This window comes from Lycium ferocissimum, chromosome 7 (assembly GCF_029784015.1).
Source record: "Lycium ferocissimum isolate CSIRO_LF1 chromosome 7, AGI_CSIRO_Lferr_CH_V1, whole genome shotgun sequence".
Taxonomy (NCBI): Eukaryota; Viridiplantae; Streptophyta; class Magnoliopsida; order Solanales; family Solanaceae; genus Lycium; species Lycium ferocissimum.
This window is the reverse complement of record NC_081348.1, coordinates 54,868,950-54,893,762: the sequence shown is the minus strand read 5'-3', so window position 1 is coordinate 54,893,762 and position 24,813 is coordinate 54,868,950. Positions and strand designations below refer to the sequence as shown.

At 36.2% G+C, this 24,813-nt stretch overlaps 1 protein-coding gene across 1 annotated transcript; it reads right to left on the bottom strand.

The window, feature by feature from the left end:
• Window positions 1-7,285: 7,285 nt before the first annotated feature.
• On the bottom strand, window positions 7,286-8,104 carry LOC132065687 (histone H4). Its single transcript, XM_059459193.1, has one exon. It carries the CDS (start codon window positions 7,860-7,862, stop codon window positions 7,551-7,553), a length of 312 nt encoding a protein of 103 aa, XP_059315176.1. The 5' UTR covers window positions 7,863-8,104; the 3' UTR covers window positions 7,286-7,550.
• Between the last annotated feature and the right edge of the window lie 16,709 nt (window positions 8,105-24,813).

Sequence of the window (24,813 nt, the reverse complement as noted above, 5' to 3'; positions counted from 1 at the left end):
CATATGGAGTCCTTGAAGAACTTAACTCAAACTGGTAGTGTTAAAGAGTATCAGGCTGAATTTGATAGATTGTTAACTGTTGTTAATTTGTCAAATGAAAACACTCTAAGTTGCTTCTTAGGAGGCCTTAAACCTGAACTGAATAAAGCTGTTAAGATACAAGCTCCTAGAACTTTGATGCAAGCTTACAAAATTGCAAGGTTGCAAGAAGAGATGTTTGAAGCTCGAGCCAAAACATGAGGATTGAAAATCGTCACTAAACTCCGCACTCCTACCTACCCTAAGTCACTACGGACAAACACCTTCCAAAAATCACCAAATACTTTCAAAAGGTCCTTTGAACCAAATTCTTCAAAAACCAACAAAATTCCTGGAAGAAGGTTAACCCCTGCAGAGATGGATGAGAAAAGAGCTAAGGGACTTTGTTTTTTCTGTGATGAAAAATATGTCCCTGGGCATAAATGTAATACTAATAAGCAGATATTCCTGGTGGATATGGTGGAGGAGGAACAGATTAAGGAAGATAGGATAGAAGAATCATTAACTGAGTACACAGAAGAAGTTGATGAGTTCATGACCATTTCACTTCAGGCCTTTACAGGTGTCATGGGATATCAAACTATAAGGGTAACTGGCTACCATGAGAAGAAACCTTTACAGGTTTTAATAGACACCGGAAGTACCCACAATTTTATTGATAAAGAAGTAGCTAAGAAGCTAGGATGCAAGGCTAGTTCTATTGTGGAACAATCGCAAGTGTAGCAGATGGAAGGAGGGTCCAAACAGCTTCAGTTTGTAGAAATATGCAATGGTTGTTACAGGGTACAACATTCAGTTCAGATTTCTTATTGTTGCCCTTGGGTAATGTTGATATTGTCTTGGGAGTCCAGTGGTTAAACACCATGGTAGGATCCTCTTTGACTTCAGAAATAGAACCATAGAGTTTATGTACCAGGGTAAGAAGCATGTTCTAAGGGGGGCAAGTACTTCAGTCAAATCAACCAAAGCTAAGTCACTCAACCTCATAGAAGGAGAAGACACTCAATTCTTTATGCTATCACTGATTTCTGGATTGGAGGATGATCTGCAGTGTCATAATATACAAGCTACTCAAGGTGAATCTCTAACACCTGTTATAGCTGTCCTAATTAAGCAATATGCTAGCATCTTTGAACCCCCTACCACTCTTCCACCCCATAGAGGCTCATTTGATCATAGAATACCTCTAATGGAATCTGCTAATCCTGTCAGTAAGAGGCCTTATAGATACCCTGGCATTAAGAAGGATATCATTGAAAAACTTGTTCAAGAGATCTTTGGATCAAGGTGTTATACAGCATAGTACAAGTCCTTATGCTTCGCCGTTGTGTTGGTGGGAAAAAAGATGGTAGCTGGAGATTATATGTAGATTACAGAGAGTTAAATCAGCTTACTATAAAAAATAAGTTTCCAATACCAATAATTGAAGATCTACTGGATGAATTAGGTGGTGCAGTTGTGTTCTCAAAAATTGATTTAAGAGCTGGTTATCACCAGTTAAGAATGCATGAGGATGACACTCATAAGACAGCTTTTAAAACTCATGAGGGGCATTATGAGTTCCTAGTCATGCCCTTTGGCCTGACCAATGCACCCTCATCATTTCAAAGCTTGATGAATTCAGTTTTTAGACCACTATTAAGGAAGACAGTCTTGGTCTTCTTTGATGATATCCTAATCTACAGCAAGAGCCTAAGTGACCATGTTGGGCATGTCAAGCTGGTTTTTGACTTGATGCAAAGGTATCAACTGTATGCCAAGATGTCCAAGTGTGCCTTTGGAGTGCCTAAGGTTGAATATCTGGGCCATTTCATTAGTAAAGAAGGTGTTTCCACAGATCCAAAGAAGATTGCTGCAGTTGGAAACTGGCCCATTCCTAGCAATATTAAGCAACTCAGAGGATTTATAGGTCTTCTTTGGTTATTATAGGAGATTCATTCAAGGTTTTGGTTTTATATGCAGACCCTTACATGATCTCCTCAAGAAGGAAGGGTTCAAATGGTCTGAGGAAGCCACTTTAGCATTTGAAAAGCTGAAATTAGCACTGATTTCTGCACCTGTTCTAGCTATGCCAGACTACTCTAAACCTTTTGTGGTGGAAACTGATGCAAGTGGTAAAGGTATTGGTGCTGTGTTGATGCAACAAGGGCATCCAATTGCCTATATTAGTAAATCCTTGGCACCAAGGCATCAAGCCATGTCAGTCTATGATAGGGAGTTGTCGGCTCTCATATTTGCTGTCACCAAATGGTCCCATTACTTGCTAGGAAGACCATTTACTGTCAAAACTGATCAGAAGGCACTAAAGCACTTGTTAGAACAACATATTCACACTGATTTCCAGGTCGCTAGTATTTCTAAACTTATGGCATTTGATTTCTCCATTGAATATAAGAAAGGGGCAGAAAACAAAGCTGCTGATGCCTTGTCAAGAAGACCTGATTCTGAGTTATTGGCAATCTCACTACTAGTGCCTCATGATTCCCTATTTGAGAAAATTCAAGCAACTTGGACAAATGACTCAGTGTTGCAGGACTTAATTATCAAGCTACAAGCTCAACCTTTTAAGTCCTTCACCTGGTCCAATGAACAACTTCGGTGGAAGGGCAGACTTGTTGTGGGCAATGATCCACAGTTAAAGCAGACTATTATTGGGCTATGGCATAATTCTACACAAGGTGGGCACTCTGGAATGGATGCTACTATCAGAAGGGTTCAATCTCTTTTTTATTGGAAGTCTCTTACTGCTGACATCAGAGATTTCATTCAGAGATGTGATGTGTGCCAAAGACACAAATATGATGTCGCTTATCCGGGTTCTTGTCGCAACCTCTACCTATACCTGATGGGGTGTGGACTGATATCTGCATGGATTTTATTGAAGGCTTACCTAAGTCTAAAGGTAAGGATGTCATTCTGGTTGTAGTTGACAGGTTGAGTAAGTATGGTCACTTTATATGCTTGCATCACCCATATACAGCTCAGTCTGTGGCACAATCCTTTCTTGATCATGTCTTTAAACTGCATGGGTTGCCTGCTACTATTACTAGTGATAGGGATCCCATATTCCTCAGTACTTTTTGGCAAGAATTGTTCACGTTGCAAGGTGTCCAACTGCATAGGTCTACTGCTTATCACCCTCAGACTGATGGTCAGACTGAGGTTTTGAATAGGACACTAGAAACTTACTTGAGGTGTTTTTGCTCTGATTGTCCTACTGATTGGTCCAACTATTTACCTTTAGCTGAATGGTGGTATAATACCACATATCACACAGCTATAAGGTGCACTCCCTATGACGTTTTGTATGGTCAAAAGCCTCCTATTCACCTTCCTTATTTGGCTGGGGAGTCATCTTGTGAGATGGTGGACGGATCCTTGGCTAGGAAGCTATTATACTTCTCTTGAAGTTTCATATTTCAAGAGCTCAACAGAGGATGAAGGATCCGCCGACAAGCACGGTCCGATAGATATTTTGAAGTTGGTGATTGGGTTTATTTGAAACTCGGCCTTATAGGCGAGCCTGTTCTTTGTCGACCCTACAACAAGCTAGCTGCTAAGTATTTTGGGCCCTATATGGTTGAAGCTAAGGTGGGGGCTGTAGCCTACAAGTTGTTGTTGCCTCCTGAGGTGCTCATTCATCCTACAGTTCATGTCTCACAACTGAAGAAATGCCATGAAATTCCCTCTACATTTACTCATCCTCCTGTGGTTCAACTTTCTAGTCCTTATTGTCCTAATCCTGAAGCTGTCCTTGATAGAAGACTTGTCAAAAGAGGTAATAAGGTTGTGGCTCAAGTTCTAGTGAAGTGGTCAGACTTAGATGCAGCTGATGCTACTTGGGAATTTGTCTCTGAGTTACACCACAGATTTCCTTCTTTTCAGACTTGAGGACAAGTCTGTAGTTTTGTGGGGGGTATTGTTACAATGTTACAGATTATTAAATGGAGGTCCTAGTGTTGTTATGATGATATGATGACAAGGAATCAGATAGCAAGGAAACAGATCAAAAGTCATAGCAGGTCCAGTAGTTAGTTAGGAGGTTTGAAAGTTAGTTAGAATTCAAAAGTTAGTTACAACTCCTATTGTTAGTTGTTAGTACAGGATGTCCAATTGTGAGAAGTGGTTATTGACAGCTGTTGCTTTGTAGATTAGGAGTTAAGCATTCACATAAATCTATAAGTACTTGTAACTACATTTTCAGTCAATCATTCATGAATATACAAGATTAACTCTTCCTCTCTCTATATTTCTATTTTAGCTTTCTCTCGGATTATTCCACTGAATTGCTAGTTACAATTCTTCGACTAGAACCCTAGAATTGTCTATCCTTGTTGTTGATATCCCCTTACTATTCCATAAACAACCGATATACACTGATATACAGTGAATATACATCAAATATACATCAAGGAAGGACACCAACTATGCTTAAGATGTGTGATTATAAGTAAATAAATGTAATCGTATTTCAGAAGTGCCGAGGTTGTGCCAAAATTAAATGTTACTAATTTGGCAAACTACAATACAATATCAAAAAACCTCATACATGCAGACGTGGTGCCAAAAATCAATGATGCTCAATTCAGCACAACATACTATGAAAAAGACGTTGGGTGATTATTTTGTTCTCCCCGATCCGTAGGAGTAATATCCATCTTTTTAAGTTATTTCGTAATTCCTTTGGGTGATTATTTTGTTCTACCCGATCCGATCTTATATTGATTTTCTTTTTTATGGATTGCCATTTCAACTTTCATGCAGAAAAATAAGTTTTTAGGATTTTTTCAAATTTTAGTCACAAAATCTTGCTTGTATTTTTATATCCAAACACAATTTCAAGTTTCAAATACATTTTTGAAACTTAATTTGACTTTCTTTATCAAATATCAAACAAATCACGTCCAAACCAATTAAAATGTCAGGGATGGAGGGAGTATATTCAAAAAAAAAATACTTAGTCATTTGCACTCCCCTTAATAAGATATTAATACCTAAGGAAAAATAAGTAATTTGACTAAATTATCCCTAATTAAGTGTTGAATCTGGTCACTTTACACTTAATAGAACAAATCTAAAAAAATATGATTAATTCTTGATTTGGTAAGTACAACAACAACAACATACCCAGTGAATCCCACAGCGTGAAATGCAGGGAGGGAAGCATGTCTTACCCCCACCTAGGTAAGGAGGCTACATTTCGGAAGACCCTCGGCTCAAGAAAAAGCATAAGAAAGGTCAGATACGGACAAACAAATCAAAGCAATTATGAAAATGAAAACAATGAAAGTAAATAAGCCATTATAAACCAACAGATACTCGCAGAAATCAAGAGACAAGAAACTATAGAGCAATATAACTACTCGTAAGAAAGGATAAACGCGACTACCTACTAGCCTTCTACCCTAATATGAGTCCTCCATACCCTGCTATCTAAGGTCATGTCCTCGGTAAGCAGGAAATGATTTGATAAGTAGACACTTTTTTTTAACCAAAAAAAAAAAAAGTAAGTCGACACTTTTTGAACCGTGGGAATACTTGTTTTGTTTAGCTTTTTGTGAAATTTTATTGAATTAAGCAGGCAGCTCAGTAGGGGTGGGCGTTCGATTCTTTGGTTCGGTTTTATCAAACTTCGGTTCGGCTATTTCGGTTTCGGTTTTTTGAAGATGGACACCGAACACCGAACCCAACATGTTCGGTACGGTTCTTTCGGTTTCGGCTTTTTGAAGTTCGGTTTCGATTTTTTTGATATGATATTAGAAGCGATTCCATTTACACTAATTCATATTCTCAAAAGCAATAAAACATAAAACTGATAAATTGAAATCAAAATCACACAAACAGGATACATAAGGACAGAAAACCATAACCATGATATAGGATTACTAGGTGTTATATACATACAGTAAGAATAATTAAGAAAACACATAAAGGACATACATTAATCCTAAAAGCACATCCTAATCACCTTCCTTTGTTAAGGATATTTGATTTTCTCAACTGAAGTGGAAAATTAGGAACACTAAAGCAAAAGAGGGCTTGTTACAATTGAGTTTTTTTTTTTGCTTAAACTTGATGGGCCTAAACTATTTTAATATTTTTTGGGTAATGTATTAAATTTCAATTTAAACCGAAACACCGAACTCTAAAAACCGAACACCAAAGTTTCTGAAAACGTAAACCATAAAGTGTTCGAGTTTGGTGAAATATTCCGAGACCTCCGCATGAAAAAAAAAATTATTAACTAATATTATACCACTGAGCAGTAAGCTTAGCGAAATTTTTTATTAATAATGAAAATAACGAAATCAATTACAAAATGAATAACTACGCTTTGCAAAAGTAAAAAACTATAATCAACCTAAGAGTATCTCAACTCTAAGAGCCTGTTTGGATGGGCTTAAAATAAGTAGCTTATATGAATACAACTCCTAATTTCTCCAAGCTCTCACCAAATGTGAGAATAGACTTGTCAAGAAGAGAACAAACTGCAGTGCGTGTTCGGTTTGGCTATTTCGATTTTGGTTTTTTGAAGGTGGACACCGAACACCGAATCGAAATAGTTCGGTCCGGTCTGATTTTTCGGTATTTATGTCCAACCCTGAGCTCAATAACCCAAATTATGTTTTACCAGAAGCCCAAAACATAGACAAGATGCAAATGCAAAACTTGAGTTTCTGGGCATTGCAGTAGAGGAAGAGCAAGTTTTGACAGTATTTAAGCGAGATACACGAGTTCTAATGATTTTTGGCAACAGAAAAACATTGCAGTTAACCCTGTTTTGCATTTGCAATTGAGATTCATGCACGTCTCAAAGCAGCTTTTAACACAGAAATCGTATGAACACAGGCACACTGCCTAAAAAGGCATCAAACATAGTACTTGTTAAAATGGGCCCATTCGATCAAACTGTAACCATGTTATTGTTAAACTACTCTGTTAAAAGAATTGCGAGTTCTACAGAGCCATAAAGTCCAATTCAATCTTCATTTATCTTTCCTAAGCCAGAAATCCACAGTTAAGAGAACAGAACAAACTCAGCTCCCAACAATTGACATTGCACAATTGTCTGAAATCCATCAACACAAAATTAAAGTGCCAACAATTCATACACCCTTGCAATTATATGCTACTACTTAAAATTAATGCAAGCCAAGTATCATCTTTAAAATTAATCACAAGAACAAATACACAATCAAAAAACCAATATCAACACAAATTAAAGCGAGTATGAAACATGTGAAACTGAACCAGTCAGTAGTATTCATTGAATTGTGGCAAATTTCAGTAGTTCTGAAACAAGATTTACCACCTTACAGAAGAACCAGTACTACCACTATAACACAGTTACACAGCCATATCCCCTACAGGAACCATACTAATTACACCAACACAAACCCAAAAGGCAAAAACAAAAATCCATATCCCTTACTAACCCTTTAATATAATTGTTCTTTTCTTGACAGCAAGACTTTTGCAGACGAAAACAAAAGTCTGCACCAAATCTACCCTCAACCACCAAACCCATACAATGTCCTTCCTTGCCTCTTAAGAGCATAAACAACATCCATAGCAGTAACAGTCTTCCTCCTAGCATGCTCAGTGTAAGTAACAGCATCACGTATCACATTCTCTAAGAATATCTTCAGCACGCCACGTGTCTCCTCATAGATTAGTCCACTTATACGCTTCACACCACCTCTACGTGCTAAACGCCTAATAGCAGGCTTAGTGATACCTTGAATGTTATCTCTAAGGACTTTACGGTGTCGTTTTGCTCCTCCTTTTCCTAACCCTTTTCCTCCCTTTCCACGACCCGACATTTTCAATCAACCTTAGTTTATCTTATCTGGTTCAATACAACAAATACAAACAATTTATTAGTAACTTAAAACAACAATACAAACATCACCCAGATAAAATACTGGGATTATTGATGTTTATATAGCAATGAACCAATGAAAAGAGAACCCCAAGTTAGTAATAACGTTGAAAATAAAATTAAAAAGATTTGTTCAATCAAATATTGTGGAAAAATATTTGAAAACAAATCACATTTTAACTGTATTATTAAACTATGTAGAAGAAAACAAACCTGAAATTAGAGAGGCAATTATGAAGACAATGAGGATTGGGGTAAAGTGGGGTTTTACTTATAGTTGGTGACTGTTTGTGATGGGGTTGGCTTTGATCCGCGTGGTTGGTTAAGAAGCGTAATTGACCGTTAGATTATACAATTTGGACAGTCGAGATGAGGTAGTGAAAAACTGACGAGGATTGCCAGCATGGCATCATTATTTGTTTTGTTTGTTGGGTTTGAAATTATAGGGTGGGAAAGACCGAAATTGGTGAGCACTGAGCGGGAGAATTTGAGTATTTTTGCCAATTAATGATCTGGTTATGCTATGCCAAATTTACTTTTAAAACTAGATTAAAATTCAAAAGAAAAAATCTAAAAACGATTAACTAGTGCTTTTCTGCGTTTAAATATCAGGAAAATGACATCAATCGTCCCTTATTTACATCAATCATCTGCGATTAACTAGTAATATTTATAATTATTAGTATAAATATTTATCACAAAAAATATTTCCTAACCTCATATCTAACATTATTATATTTGCATGAGTGGTAAACAAATATTAAAGTCGTTATTAATAATTTTAAGTAATAATATGATTTATTTGAAAGGTAAATATTAGTTCTATGATATTATTTATTAATTTATAATTATTTAATACTATATTTTTGCAGAAAATATTTATTTTATACCTCACAATAAAACTTATTTATATGTTAATCCAATTTTTTAATTTAACTGTGTAATTTCATTTGTCTAACCAAACATGATAGTGGGAGTTACACTATAATTACATTCTGATAAACACACAGGTCATTGTAATTATTATATTGTGCAATTACCAGGCTGTGTGATTACTACCCTAATAATTACACAGCCTGGTAATTGCACATCATCACATGGCTTTCCAAACAAACCCTAAATATATTTATTTGTAGTTCTGGAGTTTAAAAAAAAACAAAAAAATAAAAAAAAAAACTAATCATTCTCCTCTTTTTTCTTTGTTCTTGCAAATTGTATATACAATGCCTCAAAATTAGCAATTTAGCATCAAAGTAAAGCATAGTGGTGTTATGAAGCACCAACCTAACAGATATTTTGGAGGTCGTGCGTAGTTCATTTATCATGTTGATGTTTCAGAAATAAAGCTATCATAATCTAAGCTAGCGTTTGAAGGTGAGCCTTAACGTAACTGATAAAGTTGTTGTTATTTGATTAGGAGATTATAGGTTCGAGTCGTGGAAATAGCCTCTTGCAGAAATGCAGGGTAAGACTGCGTATAATAGATCCTTCTGGAACATGCATTTAACTTGGAAAAAAATTGAGTTTTGTGAGTGTAAAAAAAAATCCCCCAAAACTTACCTGGATCATTTTTTGTTAATCTTCACAAATTTCTTTTTACTCACCACCACCACCATTTTACCCTTTTTCTTCATCCTCAACAATTTATTCTTTCTCATCATTGCCATCATTTTCCCTTCTTCTTCATTCTCAAAAAATTCTTCCTCCTTGCCATCAAACTATTTTCACTCCTTCTTCATCTACAATAGTTACTTCTCCCTAACTATCACCATCTTTTTGTTCTTTTACTAATCTATTATTCACTACTAAAAAAACTGGATTTTCCGACCTCAAAAAACCGACCTCATTTGAGGTCGGAAAAAAACCGACCTCATGAGGTCGGTAAAATCGTAATATTTATTTTTCAATTTTTTTAAAATAAACCGACCTAAATGAGGTCGGTAATATTATATACCAAAATTTCAAAAAATAAAGTACCGTCCTCTCTAGGTCAGAAATTCATTTGATGTAAAATATTATAATTTTATTTTTAATTTAAAAGAATACCGACCTCACGAGGTCGGTATTCTTTTAAATTAAAAATAAAATTAAAAAATAATATACATACCGACCTCACGAGGTCGGTATAATTTGTCAAAAAACATAAAATACAGACTGCCACTACAAAAAAACACGGCCTTTAGCCACGGTTTTTTAGCCACGGTTTCAAAAATCCACTACTTCACCCCAATTCCAAAAATTCGACTGCTTGGAATAGTAGCAAAAAATGGTAGAATCACTTTTTTCAGGTAACAAATTTTTGCTACTCAAGGTTTTAAGTCAATTTTTTTGTTCAATCTTCAATGGGTTCCTTTTAGGGTTTCTGTTTGTGCAAAATCTTGGAAGTATTTAGGGAAAGGAACAATTTTGGAACAAAAAATTCCCCACGTGCATGAAGAAATTTGATGTTTTATTATCTTATTGTTCATAAGAGCCATGAATGAAGAAATTTTGTGTTAAATCGGTCAGTGATTTCTCCTTTTCTTTTCGGTCCTGAAAATTTGAAATGTGTTCAGTTCAATTCTTATAGCTTTGAAGATTAAAAATTTGAACTTGTATGAGCTTTAGGCTAAAGTTCCTTTTTTTTCAATCCTTAAGTTGGGGAAGGCTTCATCCTAGAATGCATCTAAATGTAAGTGAAAATCCCTAATCCTTCTTGCAAATGTTTTTAGCATCAAAGCAACTAGATAACTATTGATTTCTTAGCCCATCAAGGTACCATATGATTTCTATTTTGCACTTCTTTATTTGTCTCTTATTTTGGCTTAAAATTATAGGTGAGGATTATTGGCAAGAGAGGATTTGTACTCTATTAACTTGTCTTATCCATTGATTCAGTTTTTCTTTGGTAACAGGAGTAGGAAGAAGATTGAACGAGATCTAAGCTATGTCTGATTGGATGAGAATAGCTGTAGCTTGCGCATTTCCTTTCATGATCTTGGGTTAAGCTTAATTTTGTCCGTACATGGAAAAGATGAAACTTCATTCTACTTTGATATGTAAGTGCATAGACATATTTACTTACATATACTGATTTATAGGGCTCTGCTTTGTAGCTAGAGTATTCATGTCTGGCTTCCTGTATTTTGAAGTATGTCTGGTAATCCTATTTGTATTTATCTTGAATTAACTTGTGGAACAATTCTACATTGCTATGCACACTTCCCAAAGAAGACTTCATAGCGTCTTTGTTTCAATAAAAGTGAATTTCCTTTCTTGTTCTTTTCGAGTTTTGACCATTTACGGATGCTTACGCATACTTTATATGCCAATCAAAAGGAGTAGTTCCTTGGTGAAGGCCTTATTTGCACAACAATTCTTCATGTTTCTTGTGCCTCACGGGTTGATGGTTATCAATTTTTTTTGCAGATTTTTCCGGTGTCCGATAGTCGAAAGAACATGTGGCATCCATTGTGCGCTTTGTGCCTAGACTTGAGTCCTTGAGGCGAAGGTTTGCCATGAATTATCGATAGGCAATTTTGGATGATCTATTTCGTTTTATTGCTTCCAAGGGTGAATGGGAATGACTTGGAGGCAGTTGTCAACTCCGAGGCAAGTTTCTCTCTCGATAAGTTAATATATCAAATGACGTTTTGCCGCAATTCTTTTATAAATTTGTGAGCGGACAACGATCAAGTATCAAATATTTGTTTAACTATGGAGAGAGTTGTTGTTGTTGTTGCATCTTACTATATCTCTTTACCAATGATTCTTTTTTTCCAGTAATCCTTGTTTGTGAAGTAAGACTTTGTGTAATCCTTGAAATAGAGAAACCGTATACCTAAGAATGTACCTTTCGATTAAATAACATAAAATACTCATTTTTCGCGGTGTTCAAATTAGACATGTCTAAAGCTTCTGATAAGGGGTGCTGGTTGTTGTTGAGTCACACTCTTAGAGCTTTTGGATTTGCCGAAAGGTGGAAACATGTGATATGGAGATTGACATCAAATAGTTGTTATTCATTCAACATAAATTGGATCTAGGATTGGCTTATTTTAACTCATCAAGAAGGCAGAGAATGTGATTCCTTATCACCCTCTTTGTTTGTTATGTGTGCAAAATTATTGTCTAGATTATTGTTTGTTATGTGTGCAAACTAATATCATTATATTATTAATATAATTTACCGACCTCACGAGGTCGGTACTTTATATAAATAATAGCCGACTAAAAAAATATTACCGACCTCATGAGGTCGGTTTTTTGCGACCTCATGAGGTCGGTAATAATTCGACCCACTCTTTTCCGACCTTCAATCGAGGTCGGTTTTAAGGTCGGTTTTTGCCCAAAACCGACCTCATGAGGTCGGTAATTGACCTTTTTTGAGGTCGGAAAATCCAGTTTTTTTAGTAGTGATTGATTTTCTTTAGTCTTCGATTTTGAATGGAAAAACCCCCCTATGAAATTTTGTACAGGAATGCGCCCCGGTGAAATAGACGAAGATACTGTATTGGCTGTCTTTACTAATAGATTCAAAATCAAAGACGGCGTTCTATTGATCAAATACCCGGTAGTCAAAACACATTCTCCCCAGAATTTGATCGGAAGATGACCCTAAAATCTCAATGCTCGCGCCACATTAAGAATGTGACGATGTTTTCTTTCAACTCTTCCATTCTGCTAAGGTGTCTCTATGCAAGATGCTTGAAACAGAATTCCATGTTCAAAGAAGTAAGTCTTCATACACGTGAACTCAGTTTCGTTATCACTTCTAACTAACTTCACCCTTTTTCCGAACTACTTCTCCACAAAAACGAAGAAACTCTTCAAGGTTTGGGACAATTTTTTCTTATCAACTACGAGAAAGATCCACATGGCTCGTGAACGGTCATCCAAATAGTCAAAAAATATGAAGCACCACAAGAGGAGGGGGTTCTATAGGGTCCCCATAAATCGCAATGAATCATCTCAAAAGTATACAAAGCAACATCATCAATTAAAGGAAAAACACTTCTCGTCTGCTTTGCCCGTTGGCATACATCACATTCTCTATCCAATCTATCTCCACTCTCCTTTAAGCCTAATACCGCAATAGACTTCGTTACTTGTCTTTGAAGGATGACCAAACCGTTTGTGCTAAAGATCAAACCAATCAACTGCCTCTGCCTTTATAGCCCGTATCAGCAGCACATTCTGTAAATAGTAAAGTCCACCTCAATGCTCACTCTTTCCAATCAGCCTCCTCGTGGTGGAGTCCAGCATATAACACATAATTCTATTAAATGTCATATCACAATCTAAATAATCAACTAGTTGTGATACAAAAATTAAATTGCATGTCAAATCCGGAACATAAAGGACATTATTCAACCATATCTTGTCATTCAGCCTCGTTGTTCCTTCTTTTGTAGCCACCGAGCTACTTCCGTTCGGAAGACCAACCGGGCACTTAGGAATGTCTTGCTTATTGCTCAGTTCCTTCGGATTGCCTGTCACATATTTGGTAGCTCCAGAGTCTATGATCCAGGATTAGTTTTCGGTCTTACTATCCATCTTCCAATTCGAGTTTATTCTCAGGGAATTCAACATGTGAATCACAGTCCCTCCCTCCGGATTAAAAAAAAAATTACACCCCATGTCAATTAGGGTAGCAAGGCTACCAAAATTGACCCATTTTTTAAAATCCTACAAAAAATGACCCACTCCCTCCTCCTTCTCTTCCTCTCTCTGCACTCACTCTCACCTCCATCGCCATCACAACTCCACTGATCTAATTCCGGCGAAGCAAGCCATCTCCAGCCAAACAACGCCCAACGATCTGACTGATGTCACGCCCCAAAACCCACCCTAGACGTGACTGGCATCCGACGTCATGAACAACATCGGAAGAACCTAAACGACACAATAATAACACTTGAACCCGCCAGGTTCAACATTCGCCTCCAACAGTTTATAAAATAAATGTAACATCAAGTTTCTTTTTAATAATCTTTCCTTATTAAATTAAACAAAGTTATAAGTAACTGCATATATCAGGATCACAATTATAAAATAAGATCAGCGGAAGTCTAATATAAGTAAATAGTCATAAACGTGGCAAACACCCATTAAGTCGTATGAGACTTTGACAATCTACCCGCAATTCTGACAACTATCTATGGAGCTTCTAAGAGACAAAACAATCATCTAACTTCGGGACGCAGCCCAAAAATCTAGAATAATAAATGAAACAGGAAGTGTCCCACGAACAAGGATGTGGGCTCACTAAATCAACAGTAGCAGCAAGTTCTCCTAAGCGTCGAGAGTATCACGAACCTGCTCTTCTCCGTTGCTAACATACCATCAAAAACAACAATGGTATGCCTGAGTACTTTCTTACTCAGTGAGTGCCTCGGGGACAACAAGTATTATAAAAATAAAATATAATAATACATAAAGAAATCAGTTCTGAAAAGATAGTATAAAAATAGTCATTCCACTTTATGATTCTTAATATCATTTGTTAAACAGTTTACAAAGCCATTAATCAATATAAAAACAGGTATTCAGCATGTGTATCTCAATAAGAGTTATCAAAATCGATTATCAAGCCTTTTGTCAATTTATAACTTTCAATTATGCCTTTCAAATTGATCATGATTGTCAACAACAGTTCCATGAGAGAATAAGAATATCACACATGCCAATACAGGCCCAAGAATCAATCACATCGAAGGGATGACCGTATAGGTTCCCTTGTCACAACACACCACACCGGAATATGAAATTCTCGGTGGCTATCCTTCCTCCCGAATAGCTAGGCATTAACCACACTCCGGGTAGCGAACCCGGTAGTGGCCATTCTTCCTCCCGAATGGCTAGAAAATTACCACACTAGGATCTATAGTGACTACCCTTCCTCCCGAGTAGCTAGGCATAAATGCACCGGAATATGAAATCCTCGGTGACCACTCATCCTCCCGAATGGCTAGGCATAAACACACCGGAATATGAAATCCTCGGTGACCACTCATCCTCTCGAATGGCTAGGCATAAACACACCGTAATATGAAATCCTCGGTGACCACTCATCCTCCCGAATGGCTAGGCAAAATCACGTCAACAGAGTTCATAGCATAAAAGCCGAATTACAATTCATCTCAAGGTAGTCACATCACCATTTACGATTAAGGTTCATTATGCCATATCGTAAAGATAAATCATTTCAAAGAATGTCTTGAAAACATTTACACTTCTTTAACCAAGATTTCAATGTCATAATTCATCATGAAAACATTAATACCAATCCTTAGCCATCATTATTGATTATCTCTTATAGAGGAAAAACGTTTATAACTTATATATGTACGTAGAGCATGATACAAACTAGGTTTAATGTGGGCTTGTCCCCTCACACACATTAACCATAATTAAAGCAAGAAATAGAGTTTCAATTCTTGAAAAGTTCACCTTTTTATTCAATGAAGATCCTTAAAAGAGACAAATAAATCACAACCAAAGAGTTCATAAAAACCGATCGAAAGAGTATGCTCAAAAGAGGCATACCTTAATTCCCGCTCAAGCGTACTTCCCACAATCCAACAATTATTCTACAATATTTTTAAATAGGAGAGGTTAGAACTCTAACCTATTTCCACCCATAAACCCTTCTTACAAACGAAAGCTAGGGTTTTCATGACTAGAACGTCTTCTTGAACACTTCATGAATCAATCATGGATTCTAATCTCATAGGACAACCAACACTAGTATAAACCCTTTCAATAACATCACAAAAGTCAAGGATAATACCTTATTGAAGGAATATTAACTTCTCCCAACGTCCCTTTCTTCTTCTCTTTCTTGGATTTCAAGAATCTAGGGTTTTTGGAAGATGAACTAGTGTTAATTTGATGTAGTTATGATGAGAATTGATCAAGAACTTACCTTTTATATTTTAGGGAAACCCTAGGGTTGTTTACTCTCAAAAAGTCGGCCAAAACAAAGTGAAAATGAATATAACGAAGTTAGGCTTTTATAAAATTCGGGAAAAATTACTTCAGGCATAAAATGGCCTGGTGCGTCGCCTGGGGTACCGCCCAGGGCGGCGCACACAGCGTATCCATTTTGACGGCATCAAAATTTTGAGTTCGCTGAAAATTTGGCCTGGGGCACCGCCCAGGGCGCCGCGCACGCCTAATTTTCGCACTGCACAGATGATGCTCAGTAAAATGGGCATAACTCCTATCACAAAGCTCTGTTATAGCTGGGCAACCTACCGTTGGAAAGCTATTTCAAAGACCTATAACTTTTATTGAGGAAGTTTTCCCAAATTCCCAACCTATTTTCACCAAACTGGCTTAGAAGTCAGACCTACTGAAATTTAGACGAGTTTGAGAACTCTTACGAAATTCACTATTCGGGTTGACTTCAAAACGACTTCTTATCACCCAAATTCATCCCGAATGGATTAATATAGCTAAAATATCAACTTAATACTGGTTATCATGCATTCACACCTAACTCGAATTTACGAGATGTTACAACTGAATTCGCTTTTAACGCGGTCACTGTTGACACCCAATTTTGTCCCACTTTTCCTCAAATAATTGCTTTGTGCTTCCTAGGCAATAATAAACTATTTTTTTCCTATTATTATAAATATTTTATATTTATAGTACAATTATTATTACTATCACTATTAATAGTAGCATTATTATTGTAGTTACATTACTCATCACTCTTACGTATTATTAGTACTATAATAATAGTCACTACGTTAATTACTACCATTATAGTTCATATTACTAGTATTATTTGGTTAGTGTCTTTATATGTATGTTTTTAGTTATAATTTTTATATGTTGTTTTGGCTATCCAATATAAATATATATAGTAGTAGATAGTATGTGCTATAATTGTAAAGTGTTTAGGTTATTAAGATGATGAAGCCTAAAGAAATTATTTTGAGGTAAGGAAAGACCACCTTTCTTACAGCCCAAAACCAAAGTCTTATTAGACACTAGAATCGGCCCAATTAGCCCATCTCTTTTTCTTTCTCCTCTTTCTTTTGTATGAACAACTTGGAGCAAACATGGAGTCTTAACGCAAGACTCTTCCCGAGCATGAACCTGGAGTCCCTTTCTTTGAGCTATCATTTTCTTTTGTCTTAGCTATGTAAAAAATACAAAATAGTGGAAATATTCCCCATCCCTACTCTCATGTTTGCTTGGGATAAGTTAGTACTTGGTGTGTGTCTTAATTTAGAGCACTTTTTGGCTACTTAGCGTCTAGGATCCATGTCTAATTAAGAGTTTAAATCAGTAACTAAATCTCGTAAGTCTTCTTAGTTGATAAACAAGCTTTTGGTCCAAACAATGACTTATTTTTAGTCAAATTTGAAGTTCAAATTTATTTTTAAGAAAAATGCTAAAACGCCTCTTTTCTATGAATTTGGCAAAGGAATAATTTTTCTACTTGCTTTATTCAACTTCTTTACGTCAAGTTGGTTTCTCATGTGATCAATCTTTTTTTAAATATTCAAATTTGGGTTAGTAGTTCTAACTTTGAAGTTTTCTACGTAGAGATTTTCCTTTATATTAGGCACTATCCTTAGTAAATTTTCCTTAACTGTCCTTATATTAATTCCAAACATATATATGTTAGCTATTTTACTTTGTATTACTTTTTTTTTTTTTTACTTATATATTTACACTGGTAAGATTCCAATGAATATATCTGGTATCAATTTTATAAAAGTACTCAGATTTGGTTTTCATTAATTTAAGTCCGGTCAGTTAACCGTTTTAATGCGGATCTTAAAGAGTGCTTAACACCTTCCCTTTAGATTAATTGAACCCTTATCTTGAATCTTAGATTTTAGTAGACTTTAAACGAAGTTAATATTACGTAATTGATAGGTGTCCTAATTCACCTCTAAATTAATTAGGTGGTGACTCCTTAAGTTAGTTAATTAATTTAGGAATCACCAATAAGTTGTACTCTAATTTAACACGAATAAAATGGGGTATAACAGTCACTGGTCTAATCTGGCGAAGCAAGCCATCTCCGATCAGATCTATATTGTTACAGATCTGACAGGATTCTCTTTTTAACGCCGTCACCGGTGACTTTTGTTTTTGTTTAAATGTTAATTGTATTGTTACAGATCTGACCAGATTCGCATTTTTCCAGCGACCTCCATGAATGACGGCAAGTGCCTTTTTGGTGTATATGGTGTTTATGTATATAGGTGTATAAATATGGTGGTTGGTGTTGCTCCGGCATGATCTCCGGCGATGACTGGTCGCAGGTGTATATAGGTGCATATGGGTTATAATATTGTATATGGGTATATATGGGTAAATGGGTTAATAATATTGTATATGGGTTATAAACTTATAATATTGCATATGAGTGTATATGGGTTAAAGCGTTGCAATGTAAGTTTTGGGCTATTTTTTTGCAATGTAAGTGACCAAATTGTATATTTATGAAATTTCCCCAAAAAAGAGTCTACTTAATCATTTGCACACCCCTTAAGAAACTACTCACTCCAAGAAAAAAATTATGTAAATTGACTAAACTACCCCTAATTAAATAGGCATTGAGATTTGATCACATAACACCTGATAGGAGCAAATCTGGAAAGATACGGTTAATTGTTTCTTGATTTAATAAGTGCACACTTGTTTTGACCCGAGAAAAAAAGGCTAAGTGGACACTTTTTTTGATCCGGAGGGAGTATTATATACTCTCTATAGTTTCACATACATGGATTTGGATGGCAGGACTTGCGCGATTATCTTCAAAAGAATCTTCTGACTTGGCCAAGATACTTAAATTGGGAAATATAGAATCACACATTCCCTAAGTTTAGTTGAAGGATATTTTTTGTCAAAATATTATCTTGAAAAGCAAGATATTATAGTAAAATACTGTAGAGTAGAATAGGAAAAAAGTATCAAAAGTTCAAGATTCAGCGACTTTGGAAGTCTTTGTCCTTGGTATGTGAGATGAGTACAGGCTAAAGCGTCATATCCAAACAAACTTCTGATATGAGCTTGTTGTCTAAACTCAGTGTCATTAGCTTTTGTCTAAACTCAGTGTCATTAATTTCTTGGTGCATCTTGTTACTCAGCTAAATTGGTAGTGGCTTGACCTTTAGCAGTTTCTTAATTTCGATGTTGAATTTTGTCTCGTAATATTATAGTTGGGATTTGTATTTTTCTAAGATCTTTTGTGTTCTCATTATGCTGAATTAAGTGCTCAAACAGCCAAACTTCATGGTGCTCATGGATTGGACTCTAGGGAAGAACCTCTTTTTTTCAACTGTTGCCCCTTCTGCAACAAAACTTGGAGGGCCATATGAATGAAACTTGTCATCTTTGCTTTGACTCTCCTAGGAACATTCTAAAGCCGCAGTTTCCGAAAATTGTATGCAACTTTTAGAAACTTCAGTTCTAATGGATTGTTTTTGCTGGATGCATCTGTAGTTCTCTATCCATATGTTATAGCTAATGATTTGAGGAAGAAATTCTATCATAAGGAGGCAATCGAGATTTAACTGATACCTTTTGGTGCCAAGGGACCTGAAGTTGATTGCTCAAATGGGACCCTATCTCTAGTAAGGAGGGTAGTTCGCTGTTAGATGACATCCTATGGACCCGGAACAAAAATGCCTTAAAAAAAAAAATTTTGAACCAAAATACCCCAACAAAAAAAAATGTTACCAATGTACCTTTAGCGCAGTAAAATACTGCGCTAAAGCACTTAACCGTAACGGTACCGTTAAGTGCTTTAGCGCAGTATTTTACTGCGCTAAAGGAGTTTTCTTGTCTCCCCCTATAACGCAGTATTTTACTGCGTTATACTATAGCGCAGTAAAATACTGCGTTATACTCTTCAACATAAACCCATCGGGTTCCACCACGGTCCTCCAAGGTTTTTTTTTAAAAAAAACCGCCATTGATCGAGAAAAAGAGGTGGTCCCACTTCCAAAAACGTCACTTTCTATTAAATTTCGTCGGAAAGTTTAGATTCTCAGTATATTAGATGGGGAAAATAAAGATTCTAAGTTCAAATTTTGGGGAAAAGCGGCGTAGAACTCGATTAAATAACTCTATAAAAAATCTTCGATTAAGGTTTTTTATTATGAACTTTTGTTATTATTTTGTTATATACATTATATTCTAAGCATGCTTAACATTTAATCCTTGATATGTTTCAAAAAAAAAATCAATTTTTTTTTATTCTTTTTCGGACTGGGCAGTGGCTTTTGCCACTGTTCCGATTTTTTTTTTTTTGTTGGTTTAATTCAATATTTGTTAAATGTTTATGAATTGTTAATTTGTTAAATGTTTATGAATTGTTAATTTGTCATATGTTTATGAGTTGTTAATTTGTTAATTATTTATGAATTGTTAATGAATTATTATTTTGTTAAATATTAATTATGAATTTATTAGTTGTTAAATATTGTTTATGAATTGAAAGAAATTGATTGGTAATGAATTATTATGTTGTTAACACTTTGATTGGATGATTGTTATGTATTATTTTGACATTTTTCGTATTGTGTCATATTGTATAGGACCAAATCAATGGTTACATAAAATAGGACCTTTCGTCGTTACATAAAAATAATATTAAAGTAACAATCAAAACAAACATTGTATTTAAATTAACAACATAATATAATACAATAGGTAACAACCATCCAGATAAGTTGTAAATGATTATGAATTGTTATCTATATAATTTTAAAAGTGTGAATATATATATGTTAAATAAAAAAAGATTATCGAAAAAAGAATAGTTAAAGTTCTTCTTTTCATAAATACATAAGTTAACGATAAAAATGTAAAGATTATCTAAAAAATTAACAATCAAAACAAACATTGTATTTAAATTAACAACATAATATAATACAATAGGTAACAACCATCCAGATAAGTTGTAAATGATTATGAATTGTTATCTATACAATTTTAAAAGCGTGGATATATATATGTTAAATAAAAAAAGATTATCCAAAAAAGAATAGTTAAAGTTCTTCTTTTCATAAATACATAAGTTAACGATAAAAATGTAAAGTATGTAGAAAAATATGTGGTCGACGAATATACTCTTTTTAGTCTAATTTTATCGTAGTCGTGTTGGTTATTTGGTCAACTAAAAATATATCACATATTCAAAATAGAGTTCTAAACAAATATTTACCGAATTTCGATTCTCAAACTAATTAACTTAACAAGTCTTTGCCATCACATATGTGTCCTTACTATCACATATTAAATTTATGCGTATATCCCATGTTAATTATTCACAAGATATAATACTACATAATTCACATATTCCCTACAAATTATTAATTAGTTAATATAATTTATCTTTCATTTCAAGAATAATGACTAATTTAGTTTTGTACAGACCGGACTCTTTCATGGATCCGAATGTTCCCCTGGCCCGATGTTCCCGGGCCCGATGCTCACGCGGGGCCTCTCGTTTACCCGGGACCCTTCGATAGATCGCATTGTCTTTACAAGACAATCATAGATCGACTTATTATGGGTCGGTCTCATAGGGATATCTACTAGGCTCCGCCCCCGTAGGCTGCAGAGAGCTTGGACTCTTTTACGCGAGCACCCCCCACACCCTCGCATCTTGGACATATTGTTTCGGGGCGACATCTACCGTTGCGTGTCCGTTGGTCGAGTACAACATGATTGGGCGCTCATCACAGCCATGGTTGAGCGGTGGAGGCCAGAGACACATACCTTCCATCTTCGCACCGGCGAGGCCACGATTACACTTCAGGACGTGGAGGTCCTCTTGGATGCGGGTAGATGGAGAGCCATTATACACTCGCACGAGCCTCCTCCCCGGTCGGACGCGGGCGACGAGGTTGACTAGGCTCACCCACTTCGTGCGTCTCTGCCCGAGGGCCGCATTTCGTGACGCAGCTCCGGGTTCTGATTAGTGCACTCCCCGCACTTTTTGGAGGGTCTTGATCCTGTTGATGACGGCACCCCGCAGGACGCTGTTGATCGTCATGCCCGTTTATCGCATTTAGATTTATTTAATCGCATTGAATGTTACGTTTTAAAAAATAACTTTTTTTTTCTGTTGAACACAAATGTAGCCGGGTGGCCGTACAACGTTTACGCATGACAGTTAGAGCATATGCCTTACCCCGGGATTGCGGCTTGCGGCGGAGATGGTACTGATATCGGAGGATGGTACCCGCAGTGCGAGATTAGGCGCGGCTGTTCCAGCCGGTGGCGGGGCCACCCGGGGACTCACCTACGTTTGCGCCGCGCTTTGCTTGCTGAGATACCCGGGTCGTCATCACAGCCGAGCCAGAATGCATACATGGAGGAGCGTGATAACGTTGATTGGGCGGCGTTACGCGCTTCATTAGCTGATGAGCGGCCTGTGAGGAATTTAGAGGGACCCAGGATTCTTGACTTCGATGAGTTTTTGATCCCGGTTAGTATTTAAAATGCTTATTTGTTCATTTAAATTATTTATTTAAATATATATATGTTACTCATTATTTAGTAATATTTGATATTTTAGGATTCGGCGCCAGCGGGTCCACAGGAGCGACCCATTCAGGAGCATTCTCGTCAGCCTGCCGAGGCAGAGGTGTCTTCTCATGAGACTACTGAGGCGCATGTAAGTTTTTTACTTAAAACTACTTTTATTCAATATAAGGTAAATATTTATTTAATTTTTATAACCTTTACTTGGACTTCGAACAGCATCTCGTCCAGGAGACTACCTCATATTCACCACCACACCCATCTGAGGAGCCTACAGACCCATCTCAGGAGCCTACTCAAGCGCCCGTTGACACACAGGTTTGATTAAATAAATAACGTTAATGTATTCAATATAAATAAGAAATGGTACTAATTATTATATACTTTTCAGGTTCATCCTTCGGCGCCTGAGGTGGCGACTCCAGACGAGGAAGAGGTTGAGTCTCCAGACCTAGCTCAGCCTGAGGTTCTGAGCGTGCCAGCGGGAACAGATCCCAAGAAGAAGCACGTTCTAGTCAAGGGCGCACGGGTTAGGGGAAGAGGAGATGATCATGACTTGGAGCGTCCGGTTATTAAGAGGAAGAAGGACGATGGAGACGATGGCGAGGGCGGTGGGGATGGCATGAGCCTTAGGCCTAGGGATAGTCTCCCAGCATACTACATGTGGGACCCATCCACGATAGTGTATATACATTAGTGTTATACAATTTATCGTAAATATTATATATTTTTTGCATATTTATACATATTATCTTAGTTTTTATTATTGTTTATAGTTTCACATCCTAAATTGATAAAAAAAAAAAAAAGGTGACACGTTCGAAATAAAGTTAAGCATTAATTTAAAAATAAGACGAAACCCTAAAAGATAAATAACGTAAAGCTAATGACTACAAGTCTTCAAACAAAAAAGGACTTCGAGCACTTTTCAACCACTAAAACGACAATCCAAAGTAGTGCGTATTCTTTATGTATTGAGCCTATCTTATTAATTGTACAAATATAAGTAGGGTTCTATATAAAATATTGAAGTTTCGGAGTATCAAAGCATGATTAATATACGGCTAAACTACGTAAAAAGGAGTGAAATGGAAAATGGCGGACTACTATAGTGCAGTAAAATAATGCGCTATAGGTAAAACCCAAGTATCTATAGCGCAGTAAAATACTGCGTTATAGGGGAGAGAAGACGACTCCTTTAGCGCAGTAAAATACTGCGCTAAAGGTACTTTGGTAACATTTTTTTTTGTTGGGGTATTTTGGTTCAATTTTTTTTTTTTTAAGGTATTTTTGTTCCGGACTCACATCCTATTCTCTCCCTGTCCAGCAATTATTAAAAAATATGAAATCCATCGAGTTCCGAGCCTGTTGTGAATAACCTGCCTTCTCATGGATTAAGGATTGGGCAATTCGGCACAGGAATGGCATTATTCGGGGTGTTCTTTAATTTTTGGCCCTCAAATTGCTGGTCTTTAATTTTTTCCATTTGCCTAAATTATCCTGAGGTTCTGGTTTCGAATCCCGGCTCAGGTAGGGGTGAGCATGGTTTATCTTACTGAAATCGAACTTTTTTATCTTTGTGGTTTTGGTATTATCATATTTGGCGCGGTATTTGATATGCATTTTTAAAAAAACTGATATTCGATATTTATAGAAAATATACCGAAATACCGAATACCATACTGGAGTATATAGTTACATATACAATTCATATATATTAGTATTAAAATACGAACAACTATATAATCTAGTATTAGTACAAAATTAATTGTTTGGATGTTGGAATTTTGACTAATTAAACTTGATTGAAATGCCCTTTTTGTCTAATTGATTTGCGAAGGGAATTGCTTGTGCTTTTTTTTGAATATTTTTACATGTGTAAGGTATTAGCACGATATTATTGAGAAATATCTTAAATAGCCGAAGTCATAATTCTCTATTATATGAGTTTATATAAGTCGAAATCGAACAAACTATGGTTACCGATTTACCGTACCGTAAAATATCGATACCGAATTAATTTGGTACGGTAATGGTATAGTAATTTTAAAAATCGAAAACCGAAATTACCATACCGAAGTTTCTAATACTGTACCATGCCAACCCCTAGGCTCAGGCATAAAAATAAAATAAAAATCGCAAGATAAGGCTTTTGGAAAAGTCTATCTTATGCGGCATAGGTTGCCTTAAGGCATAACTAAAGTTCTGCCGGATCCGGCAGAGGTTGCCTTATAAGGCAGACTTTTAGTTATGCCAAGGCAACCTCTGCCGGAGACGGCATAGGTTGTCTTAAGGCATAACTAAAGTTATGTCGGATTCGGCATAGGTTGCCTTAGGCAGACTTTTAGTTATGCCTTAAGGCAACCTATGCCGGATCCGGCATAACT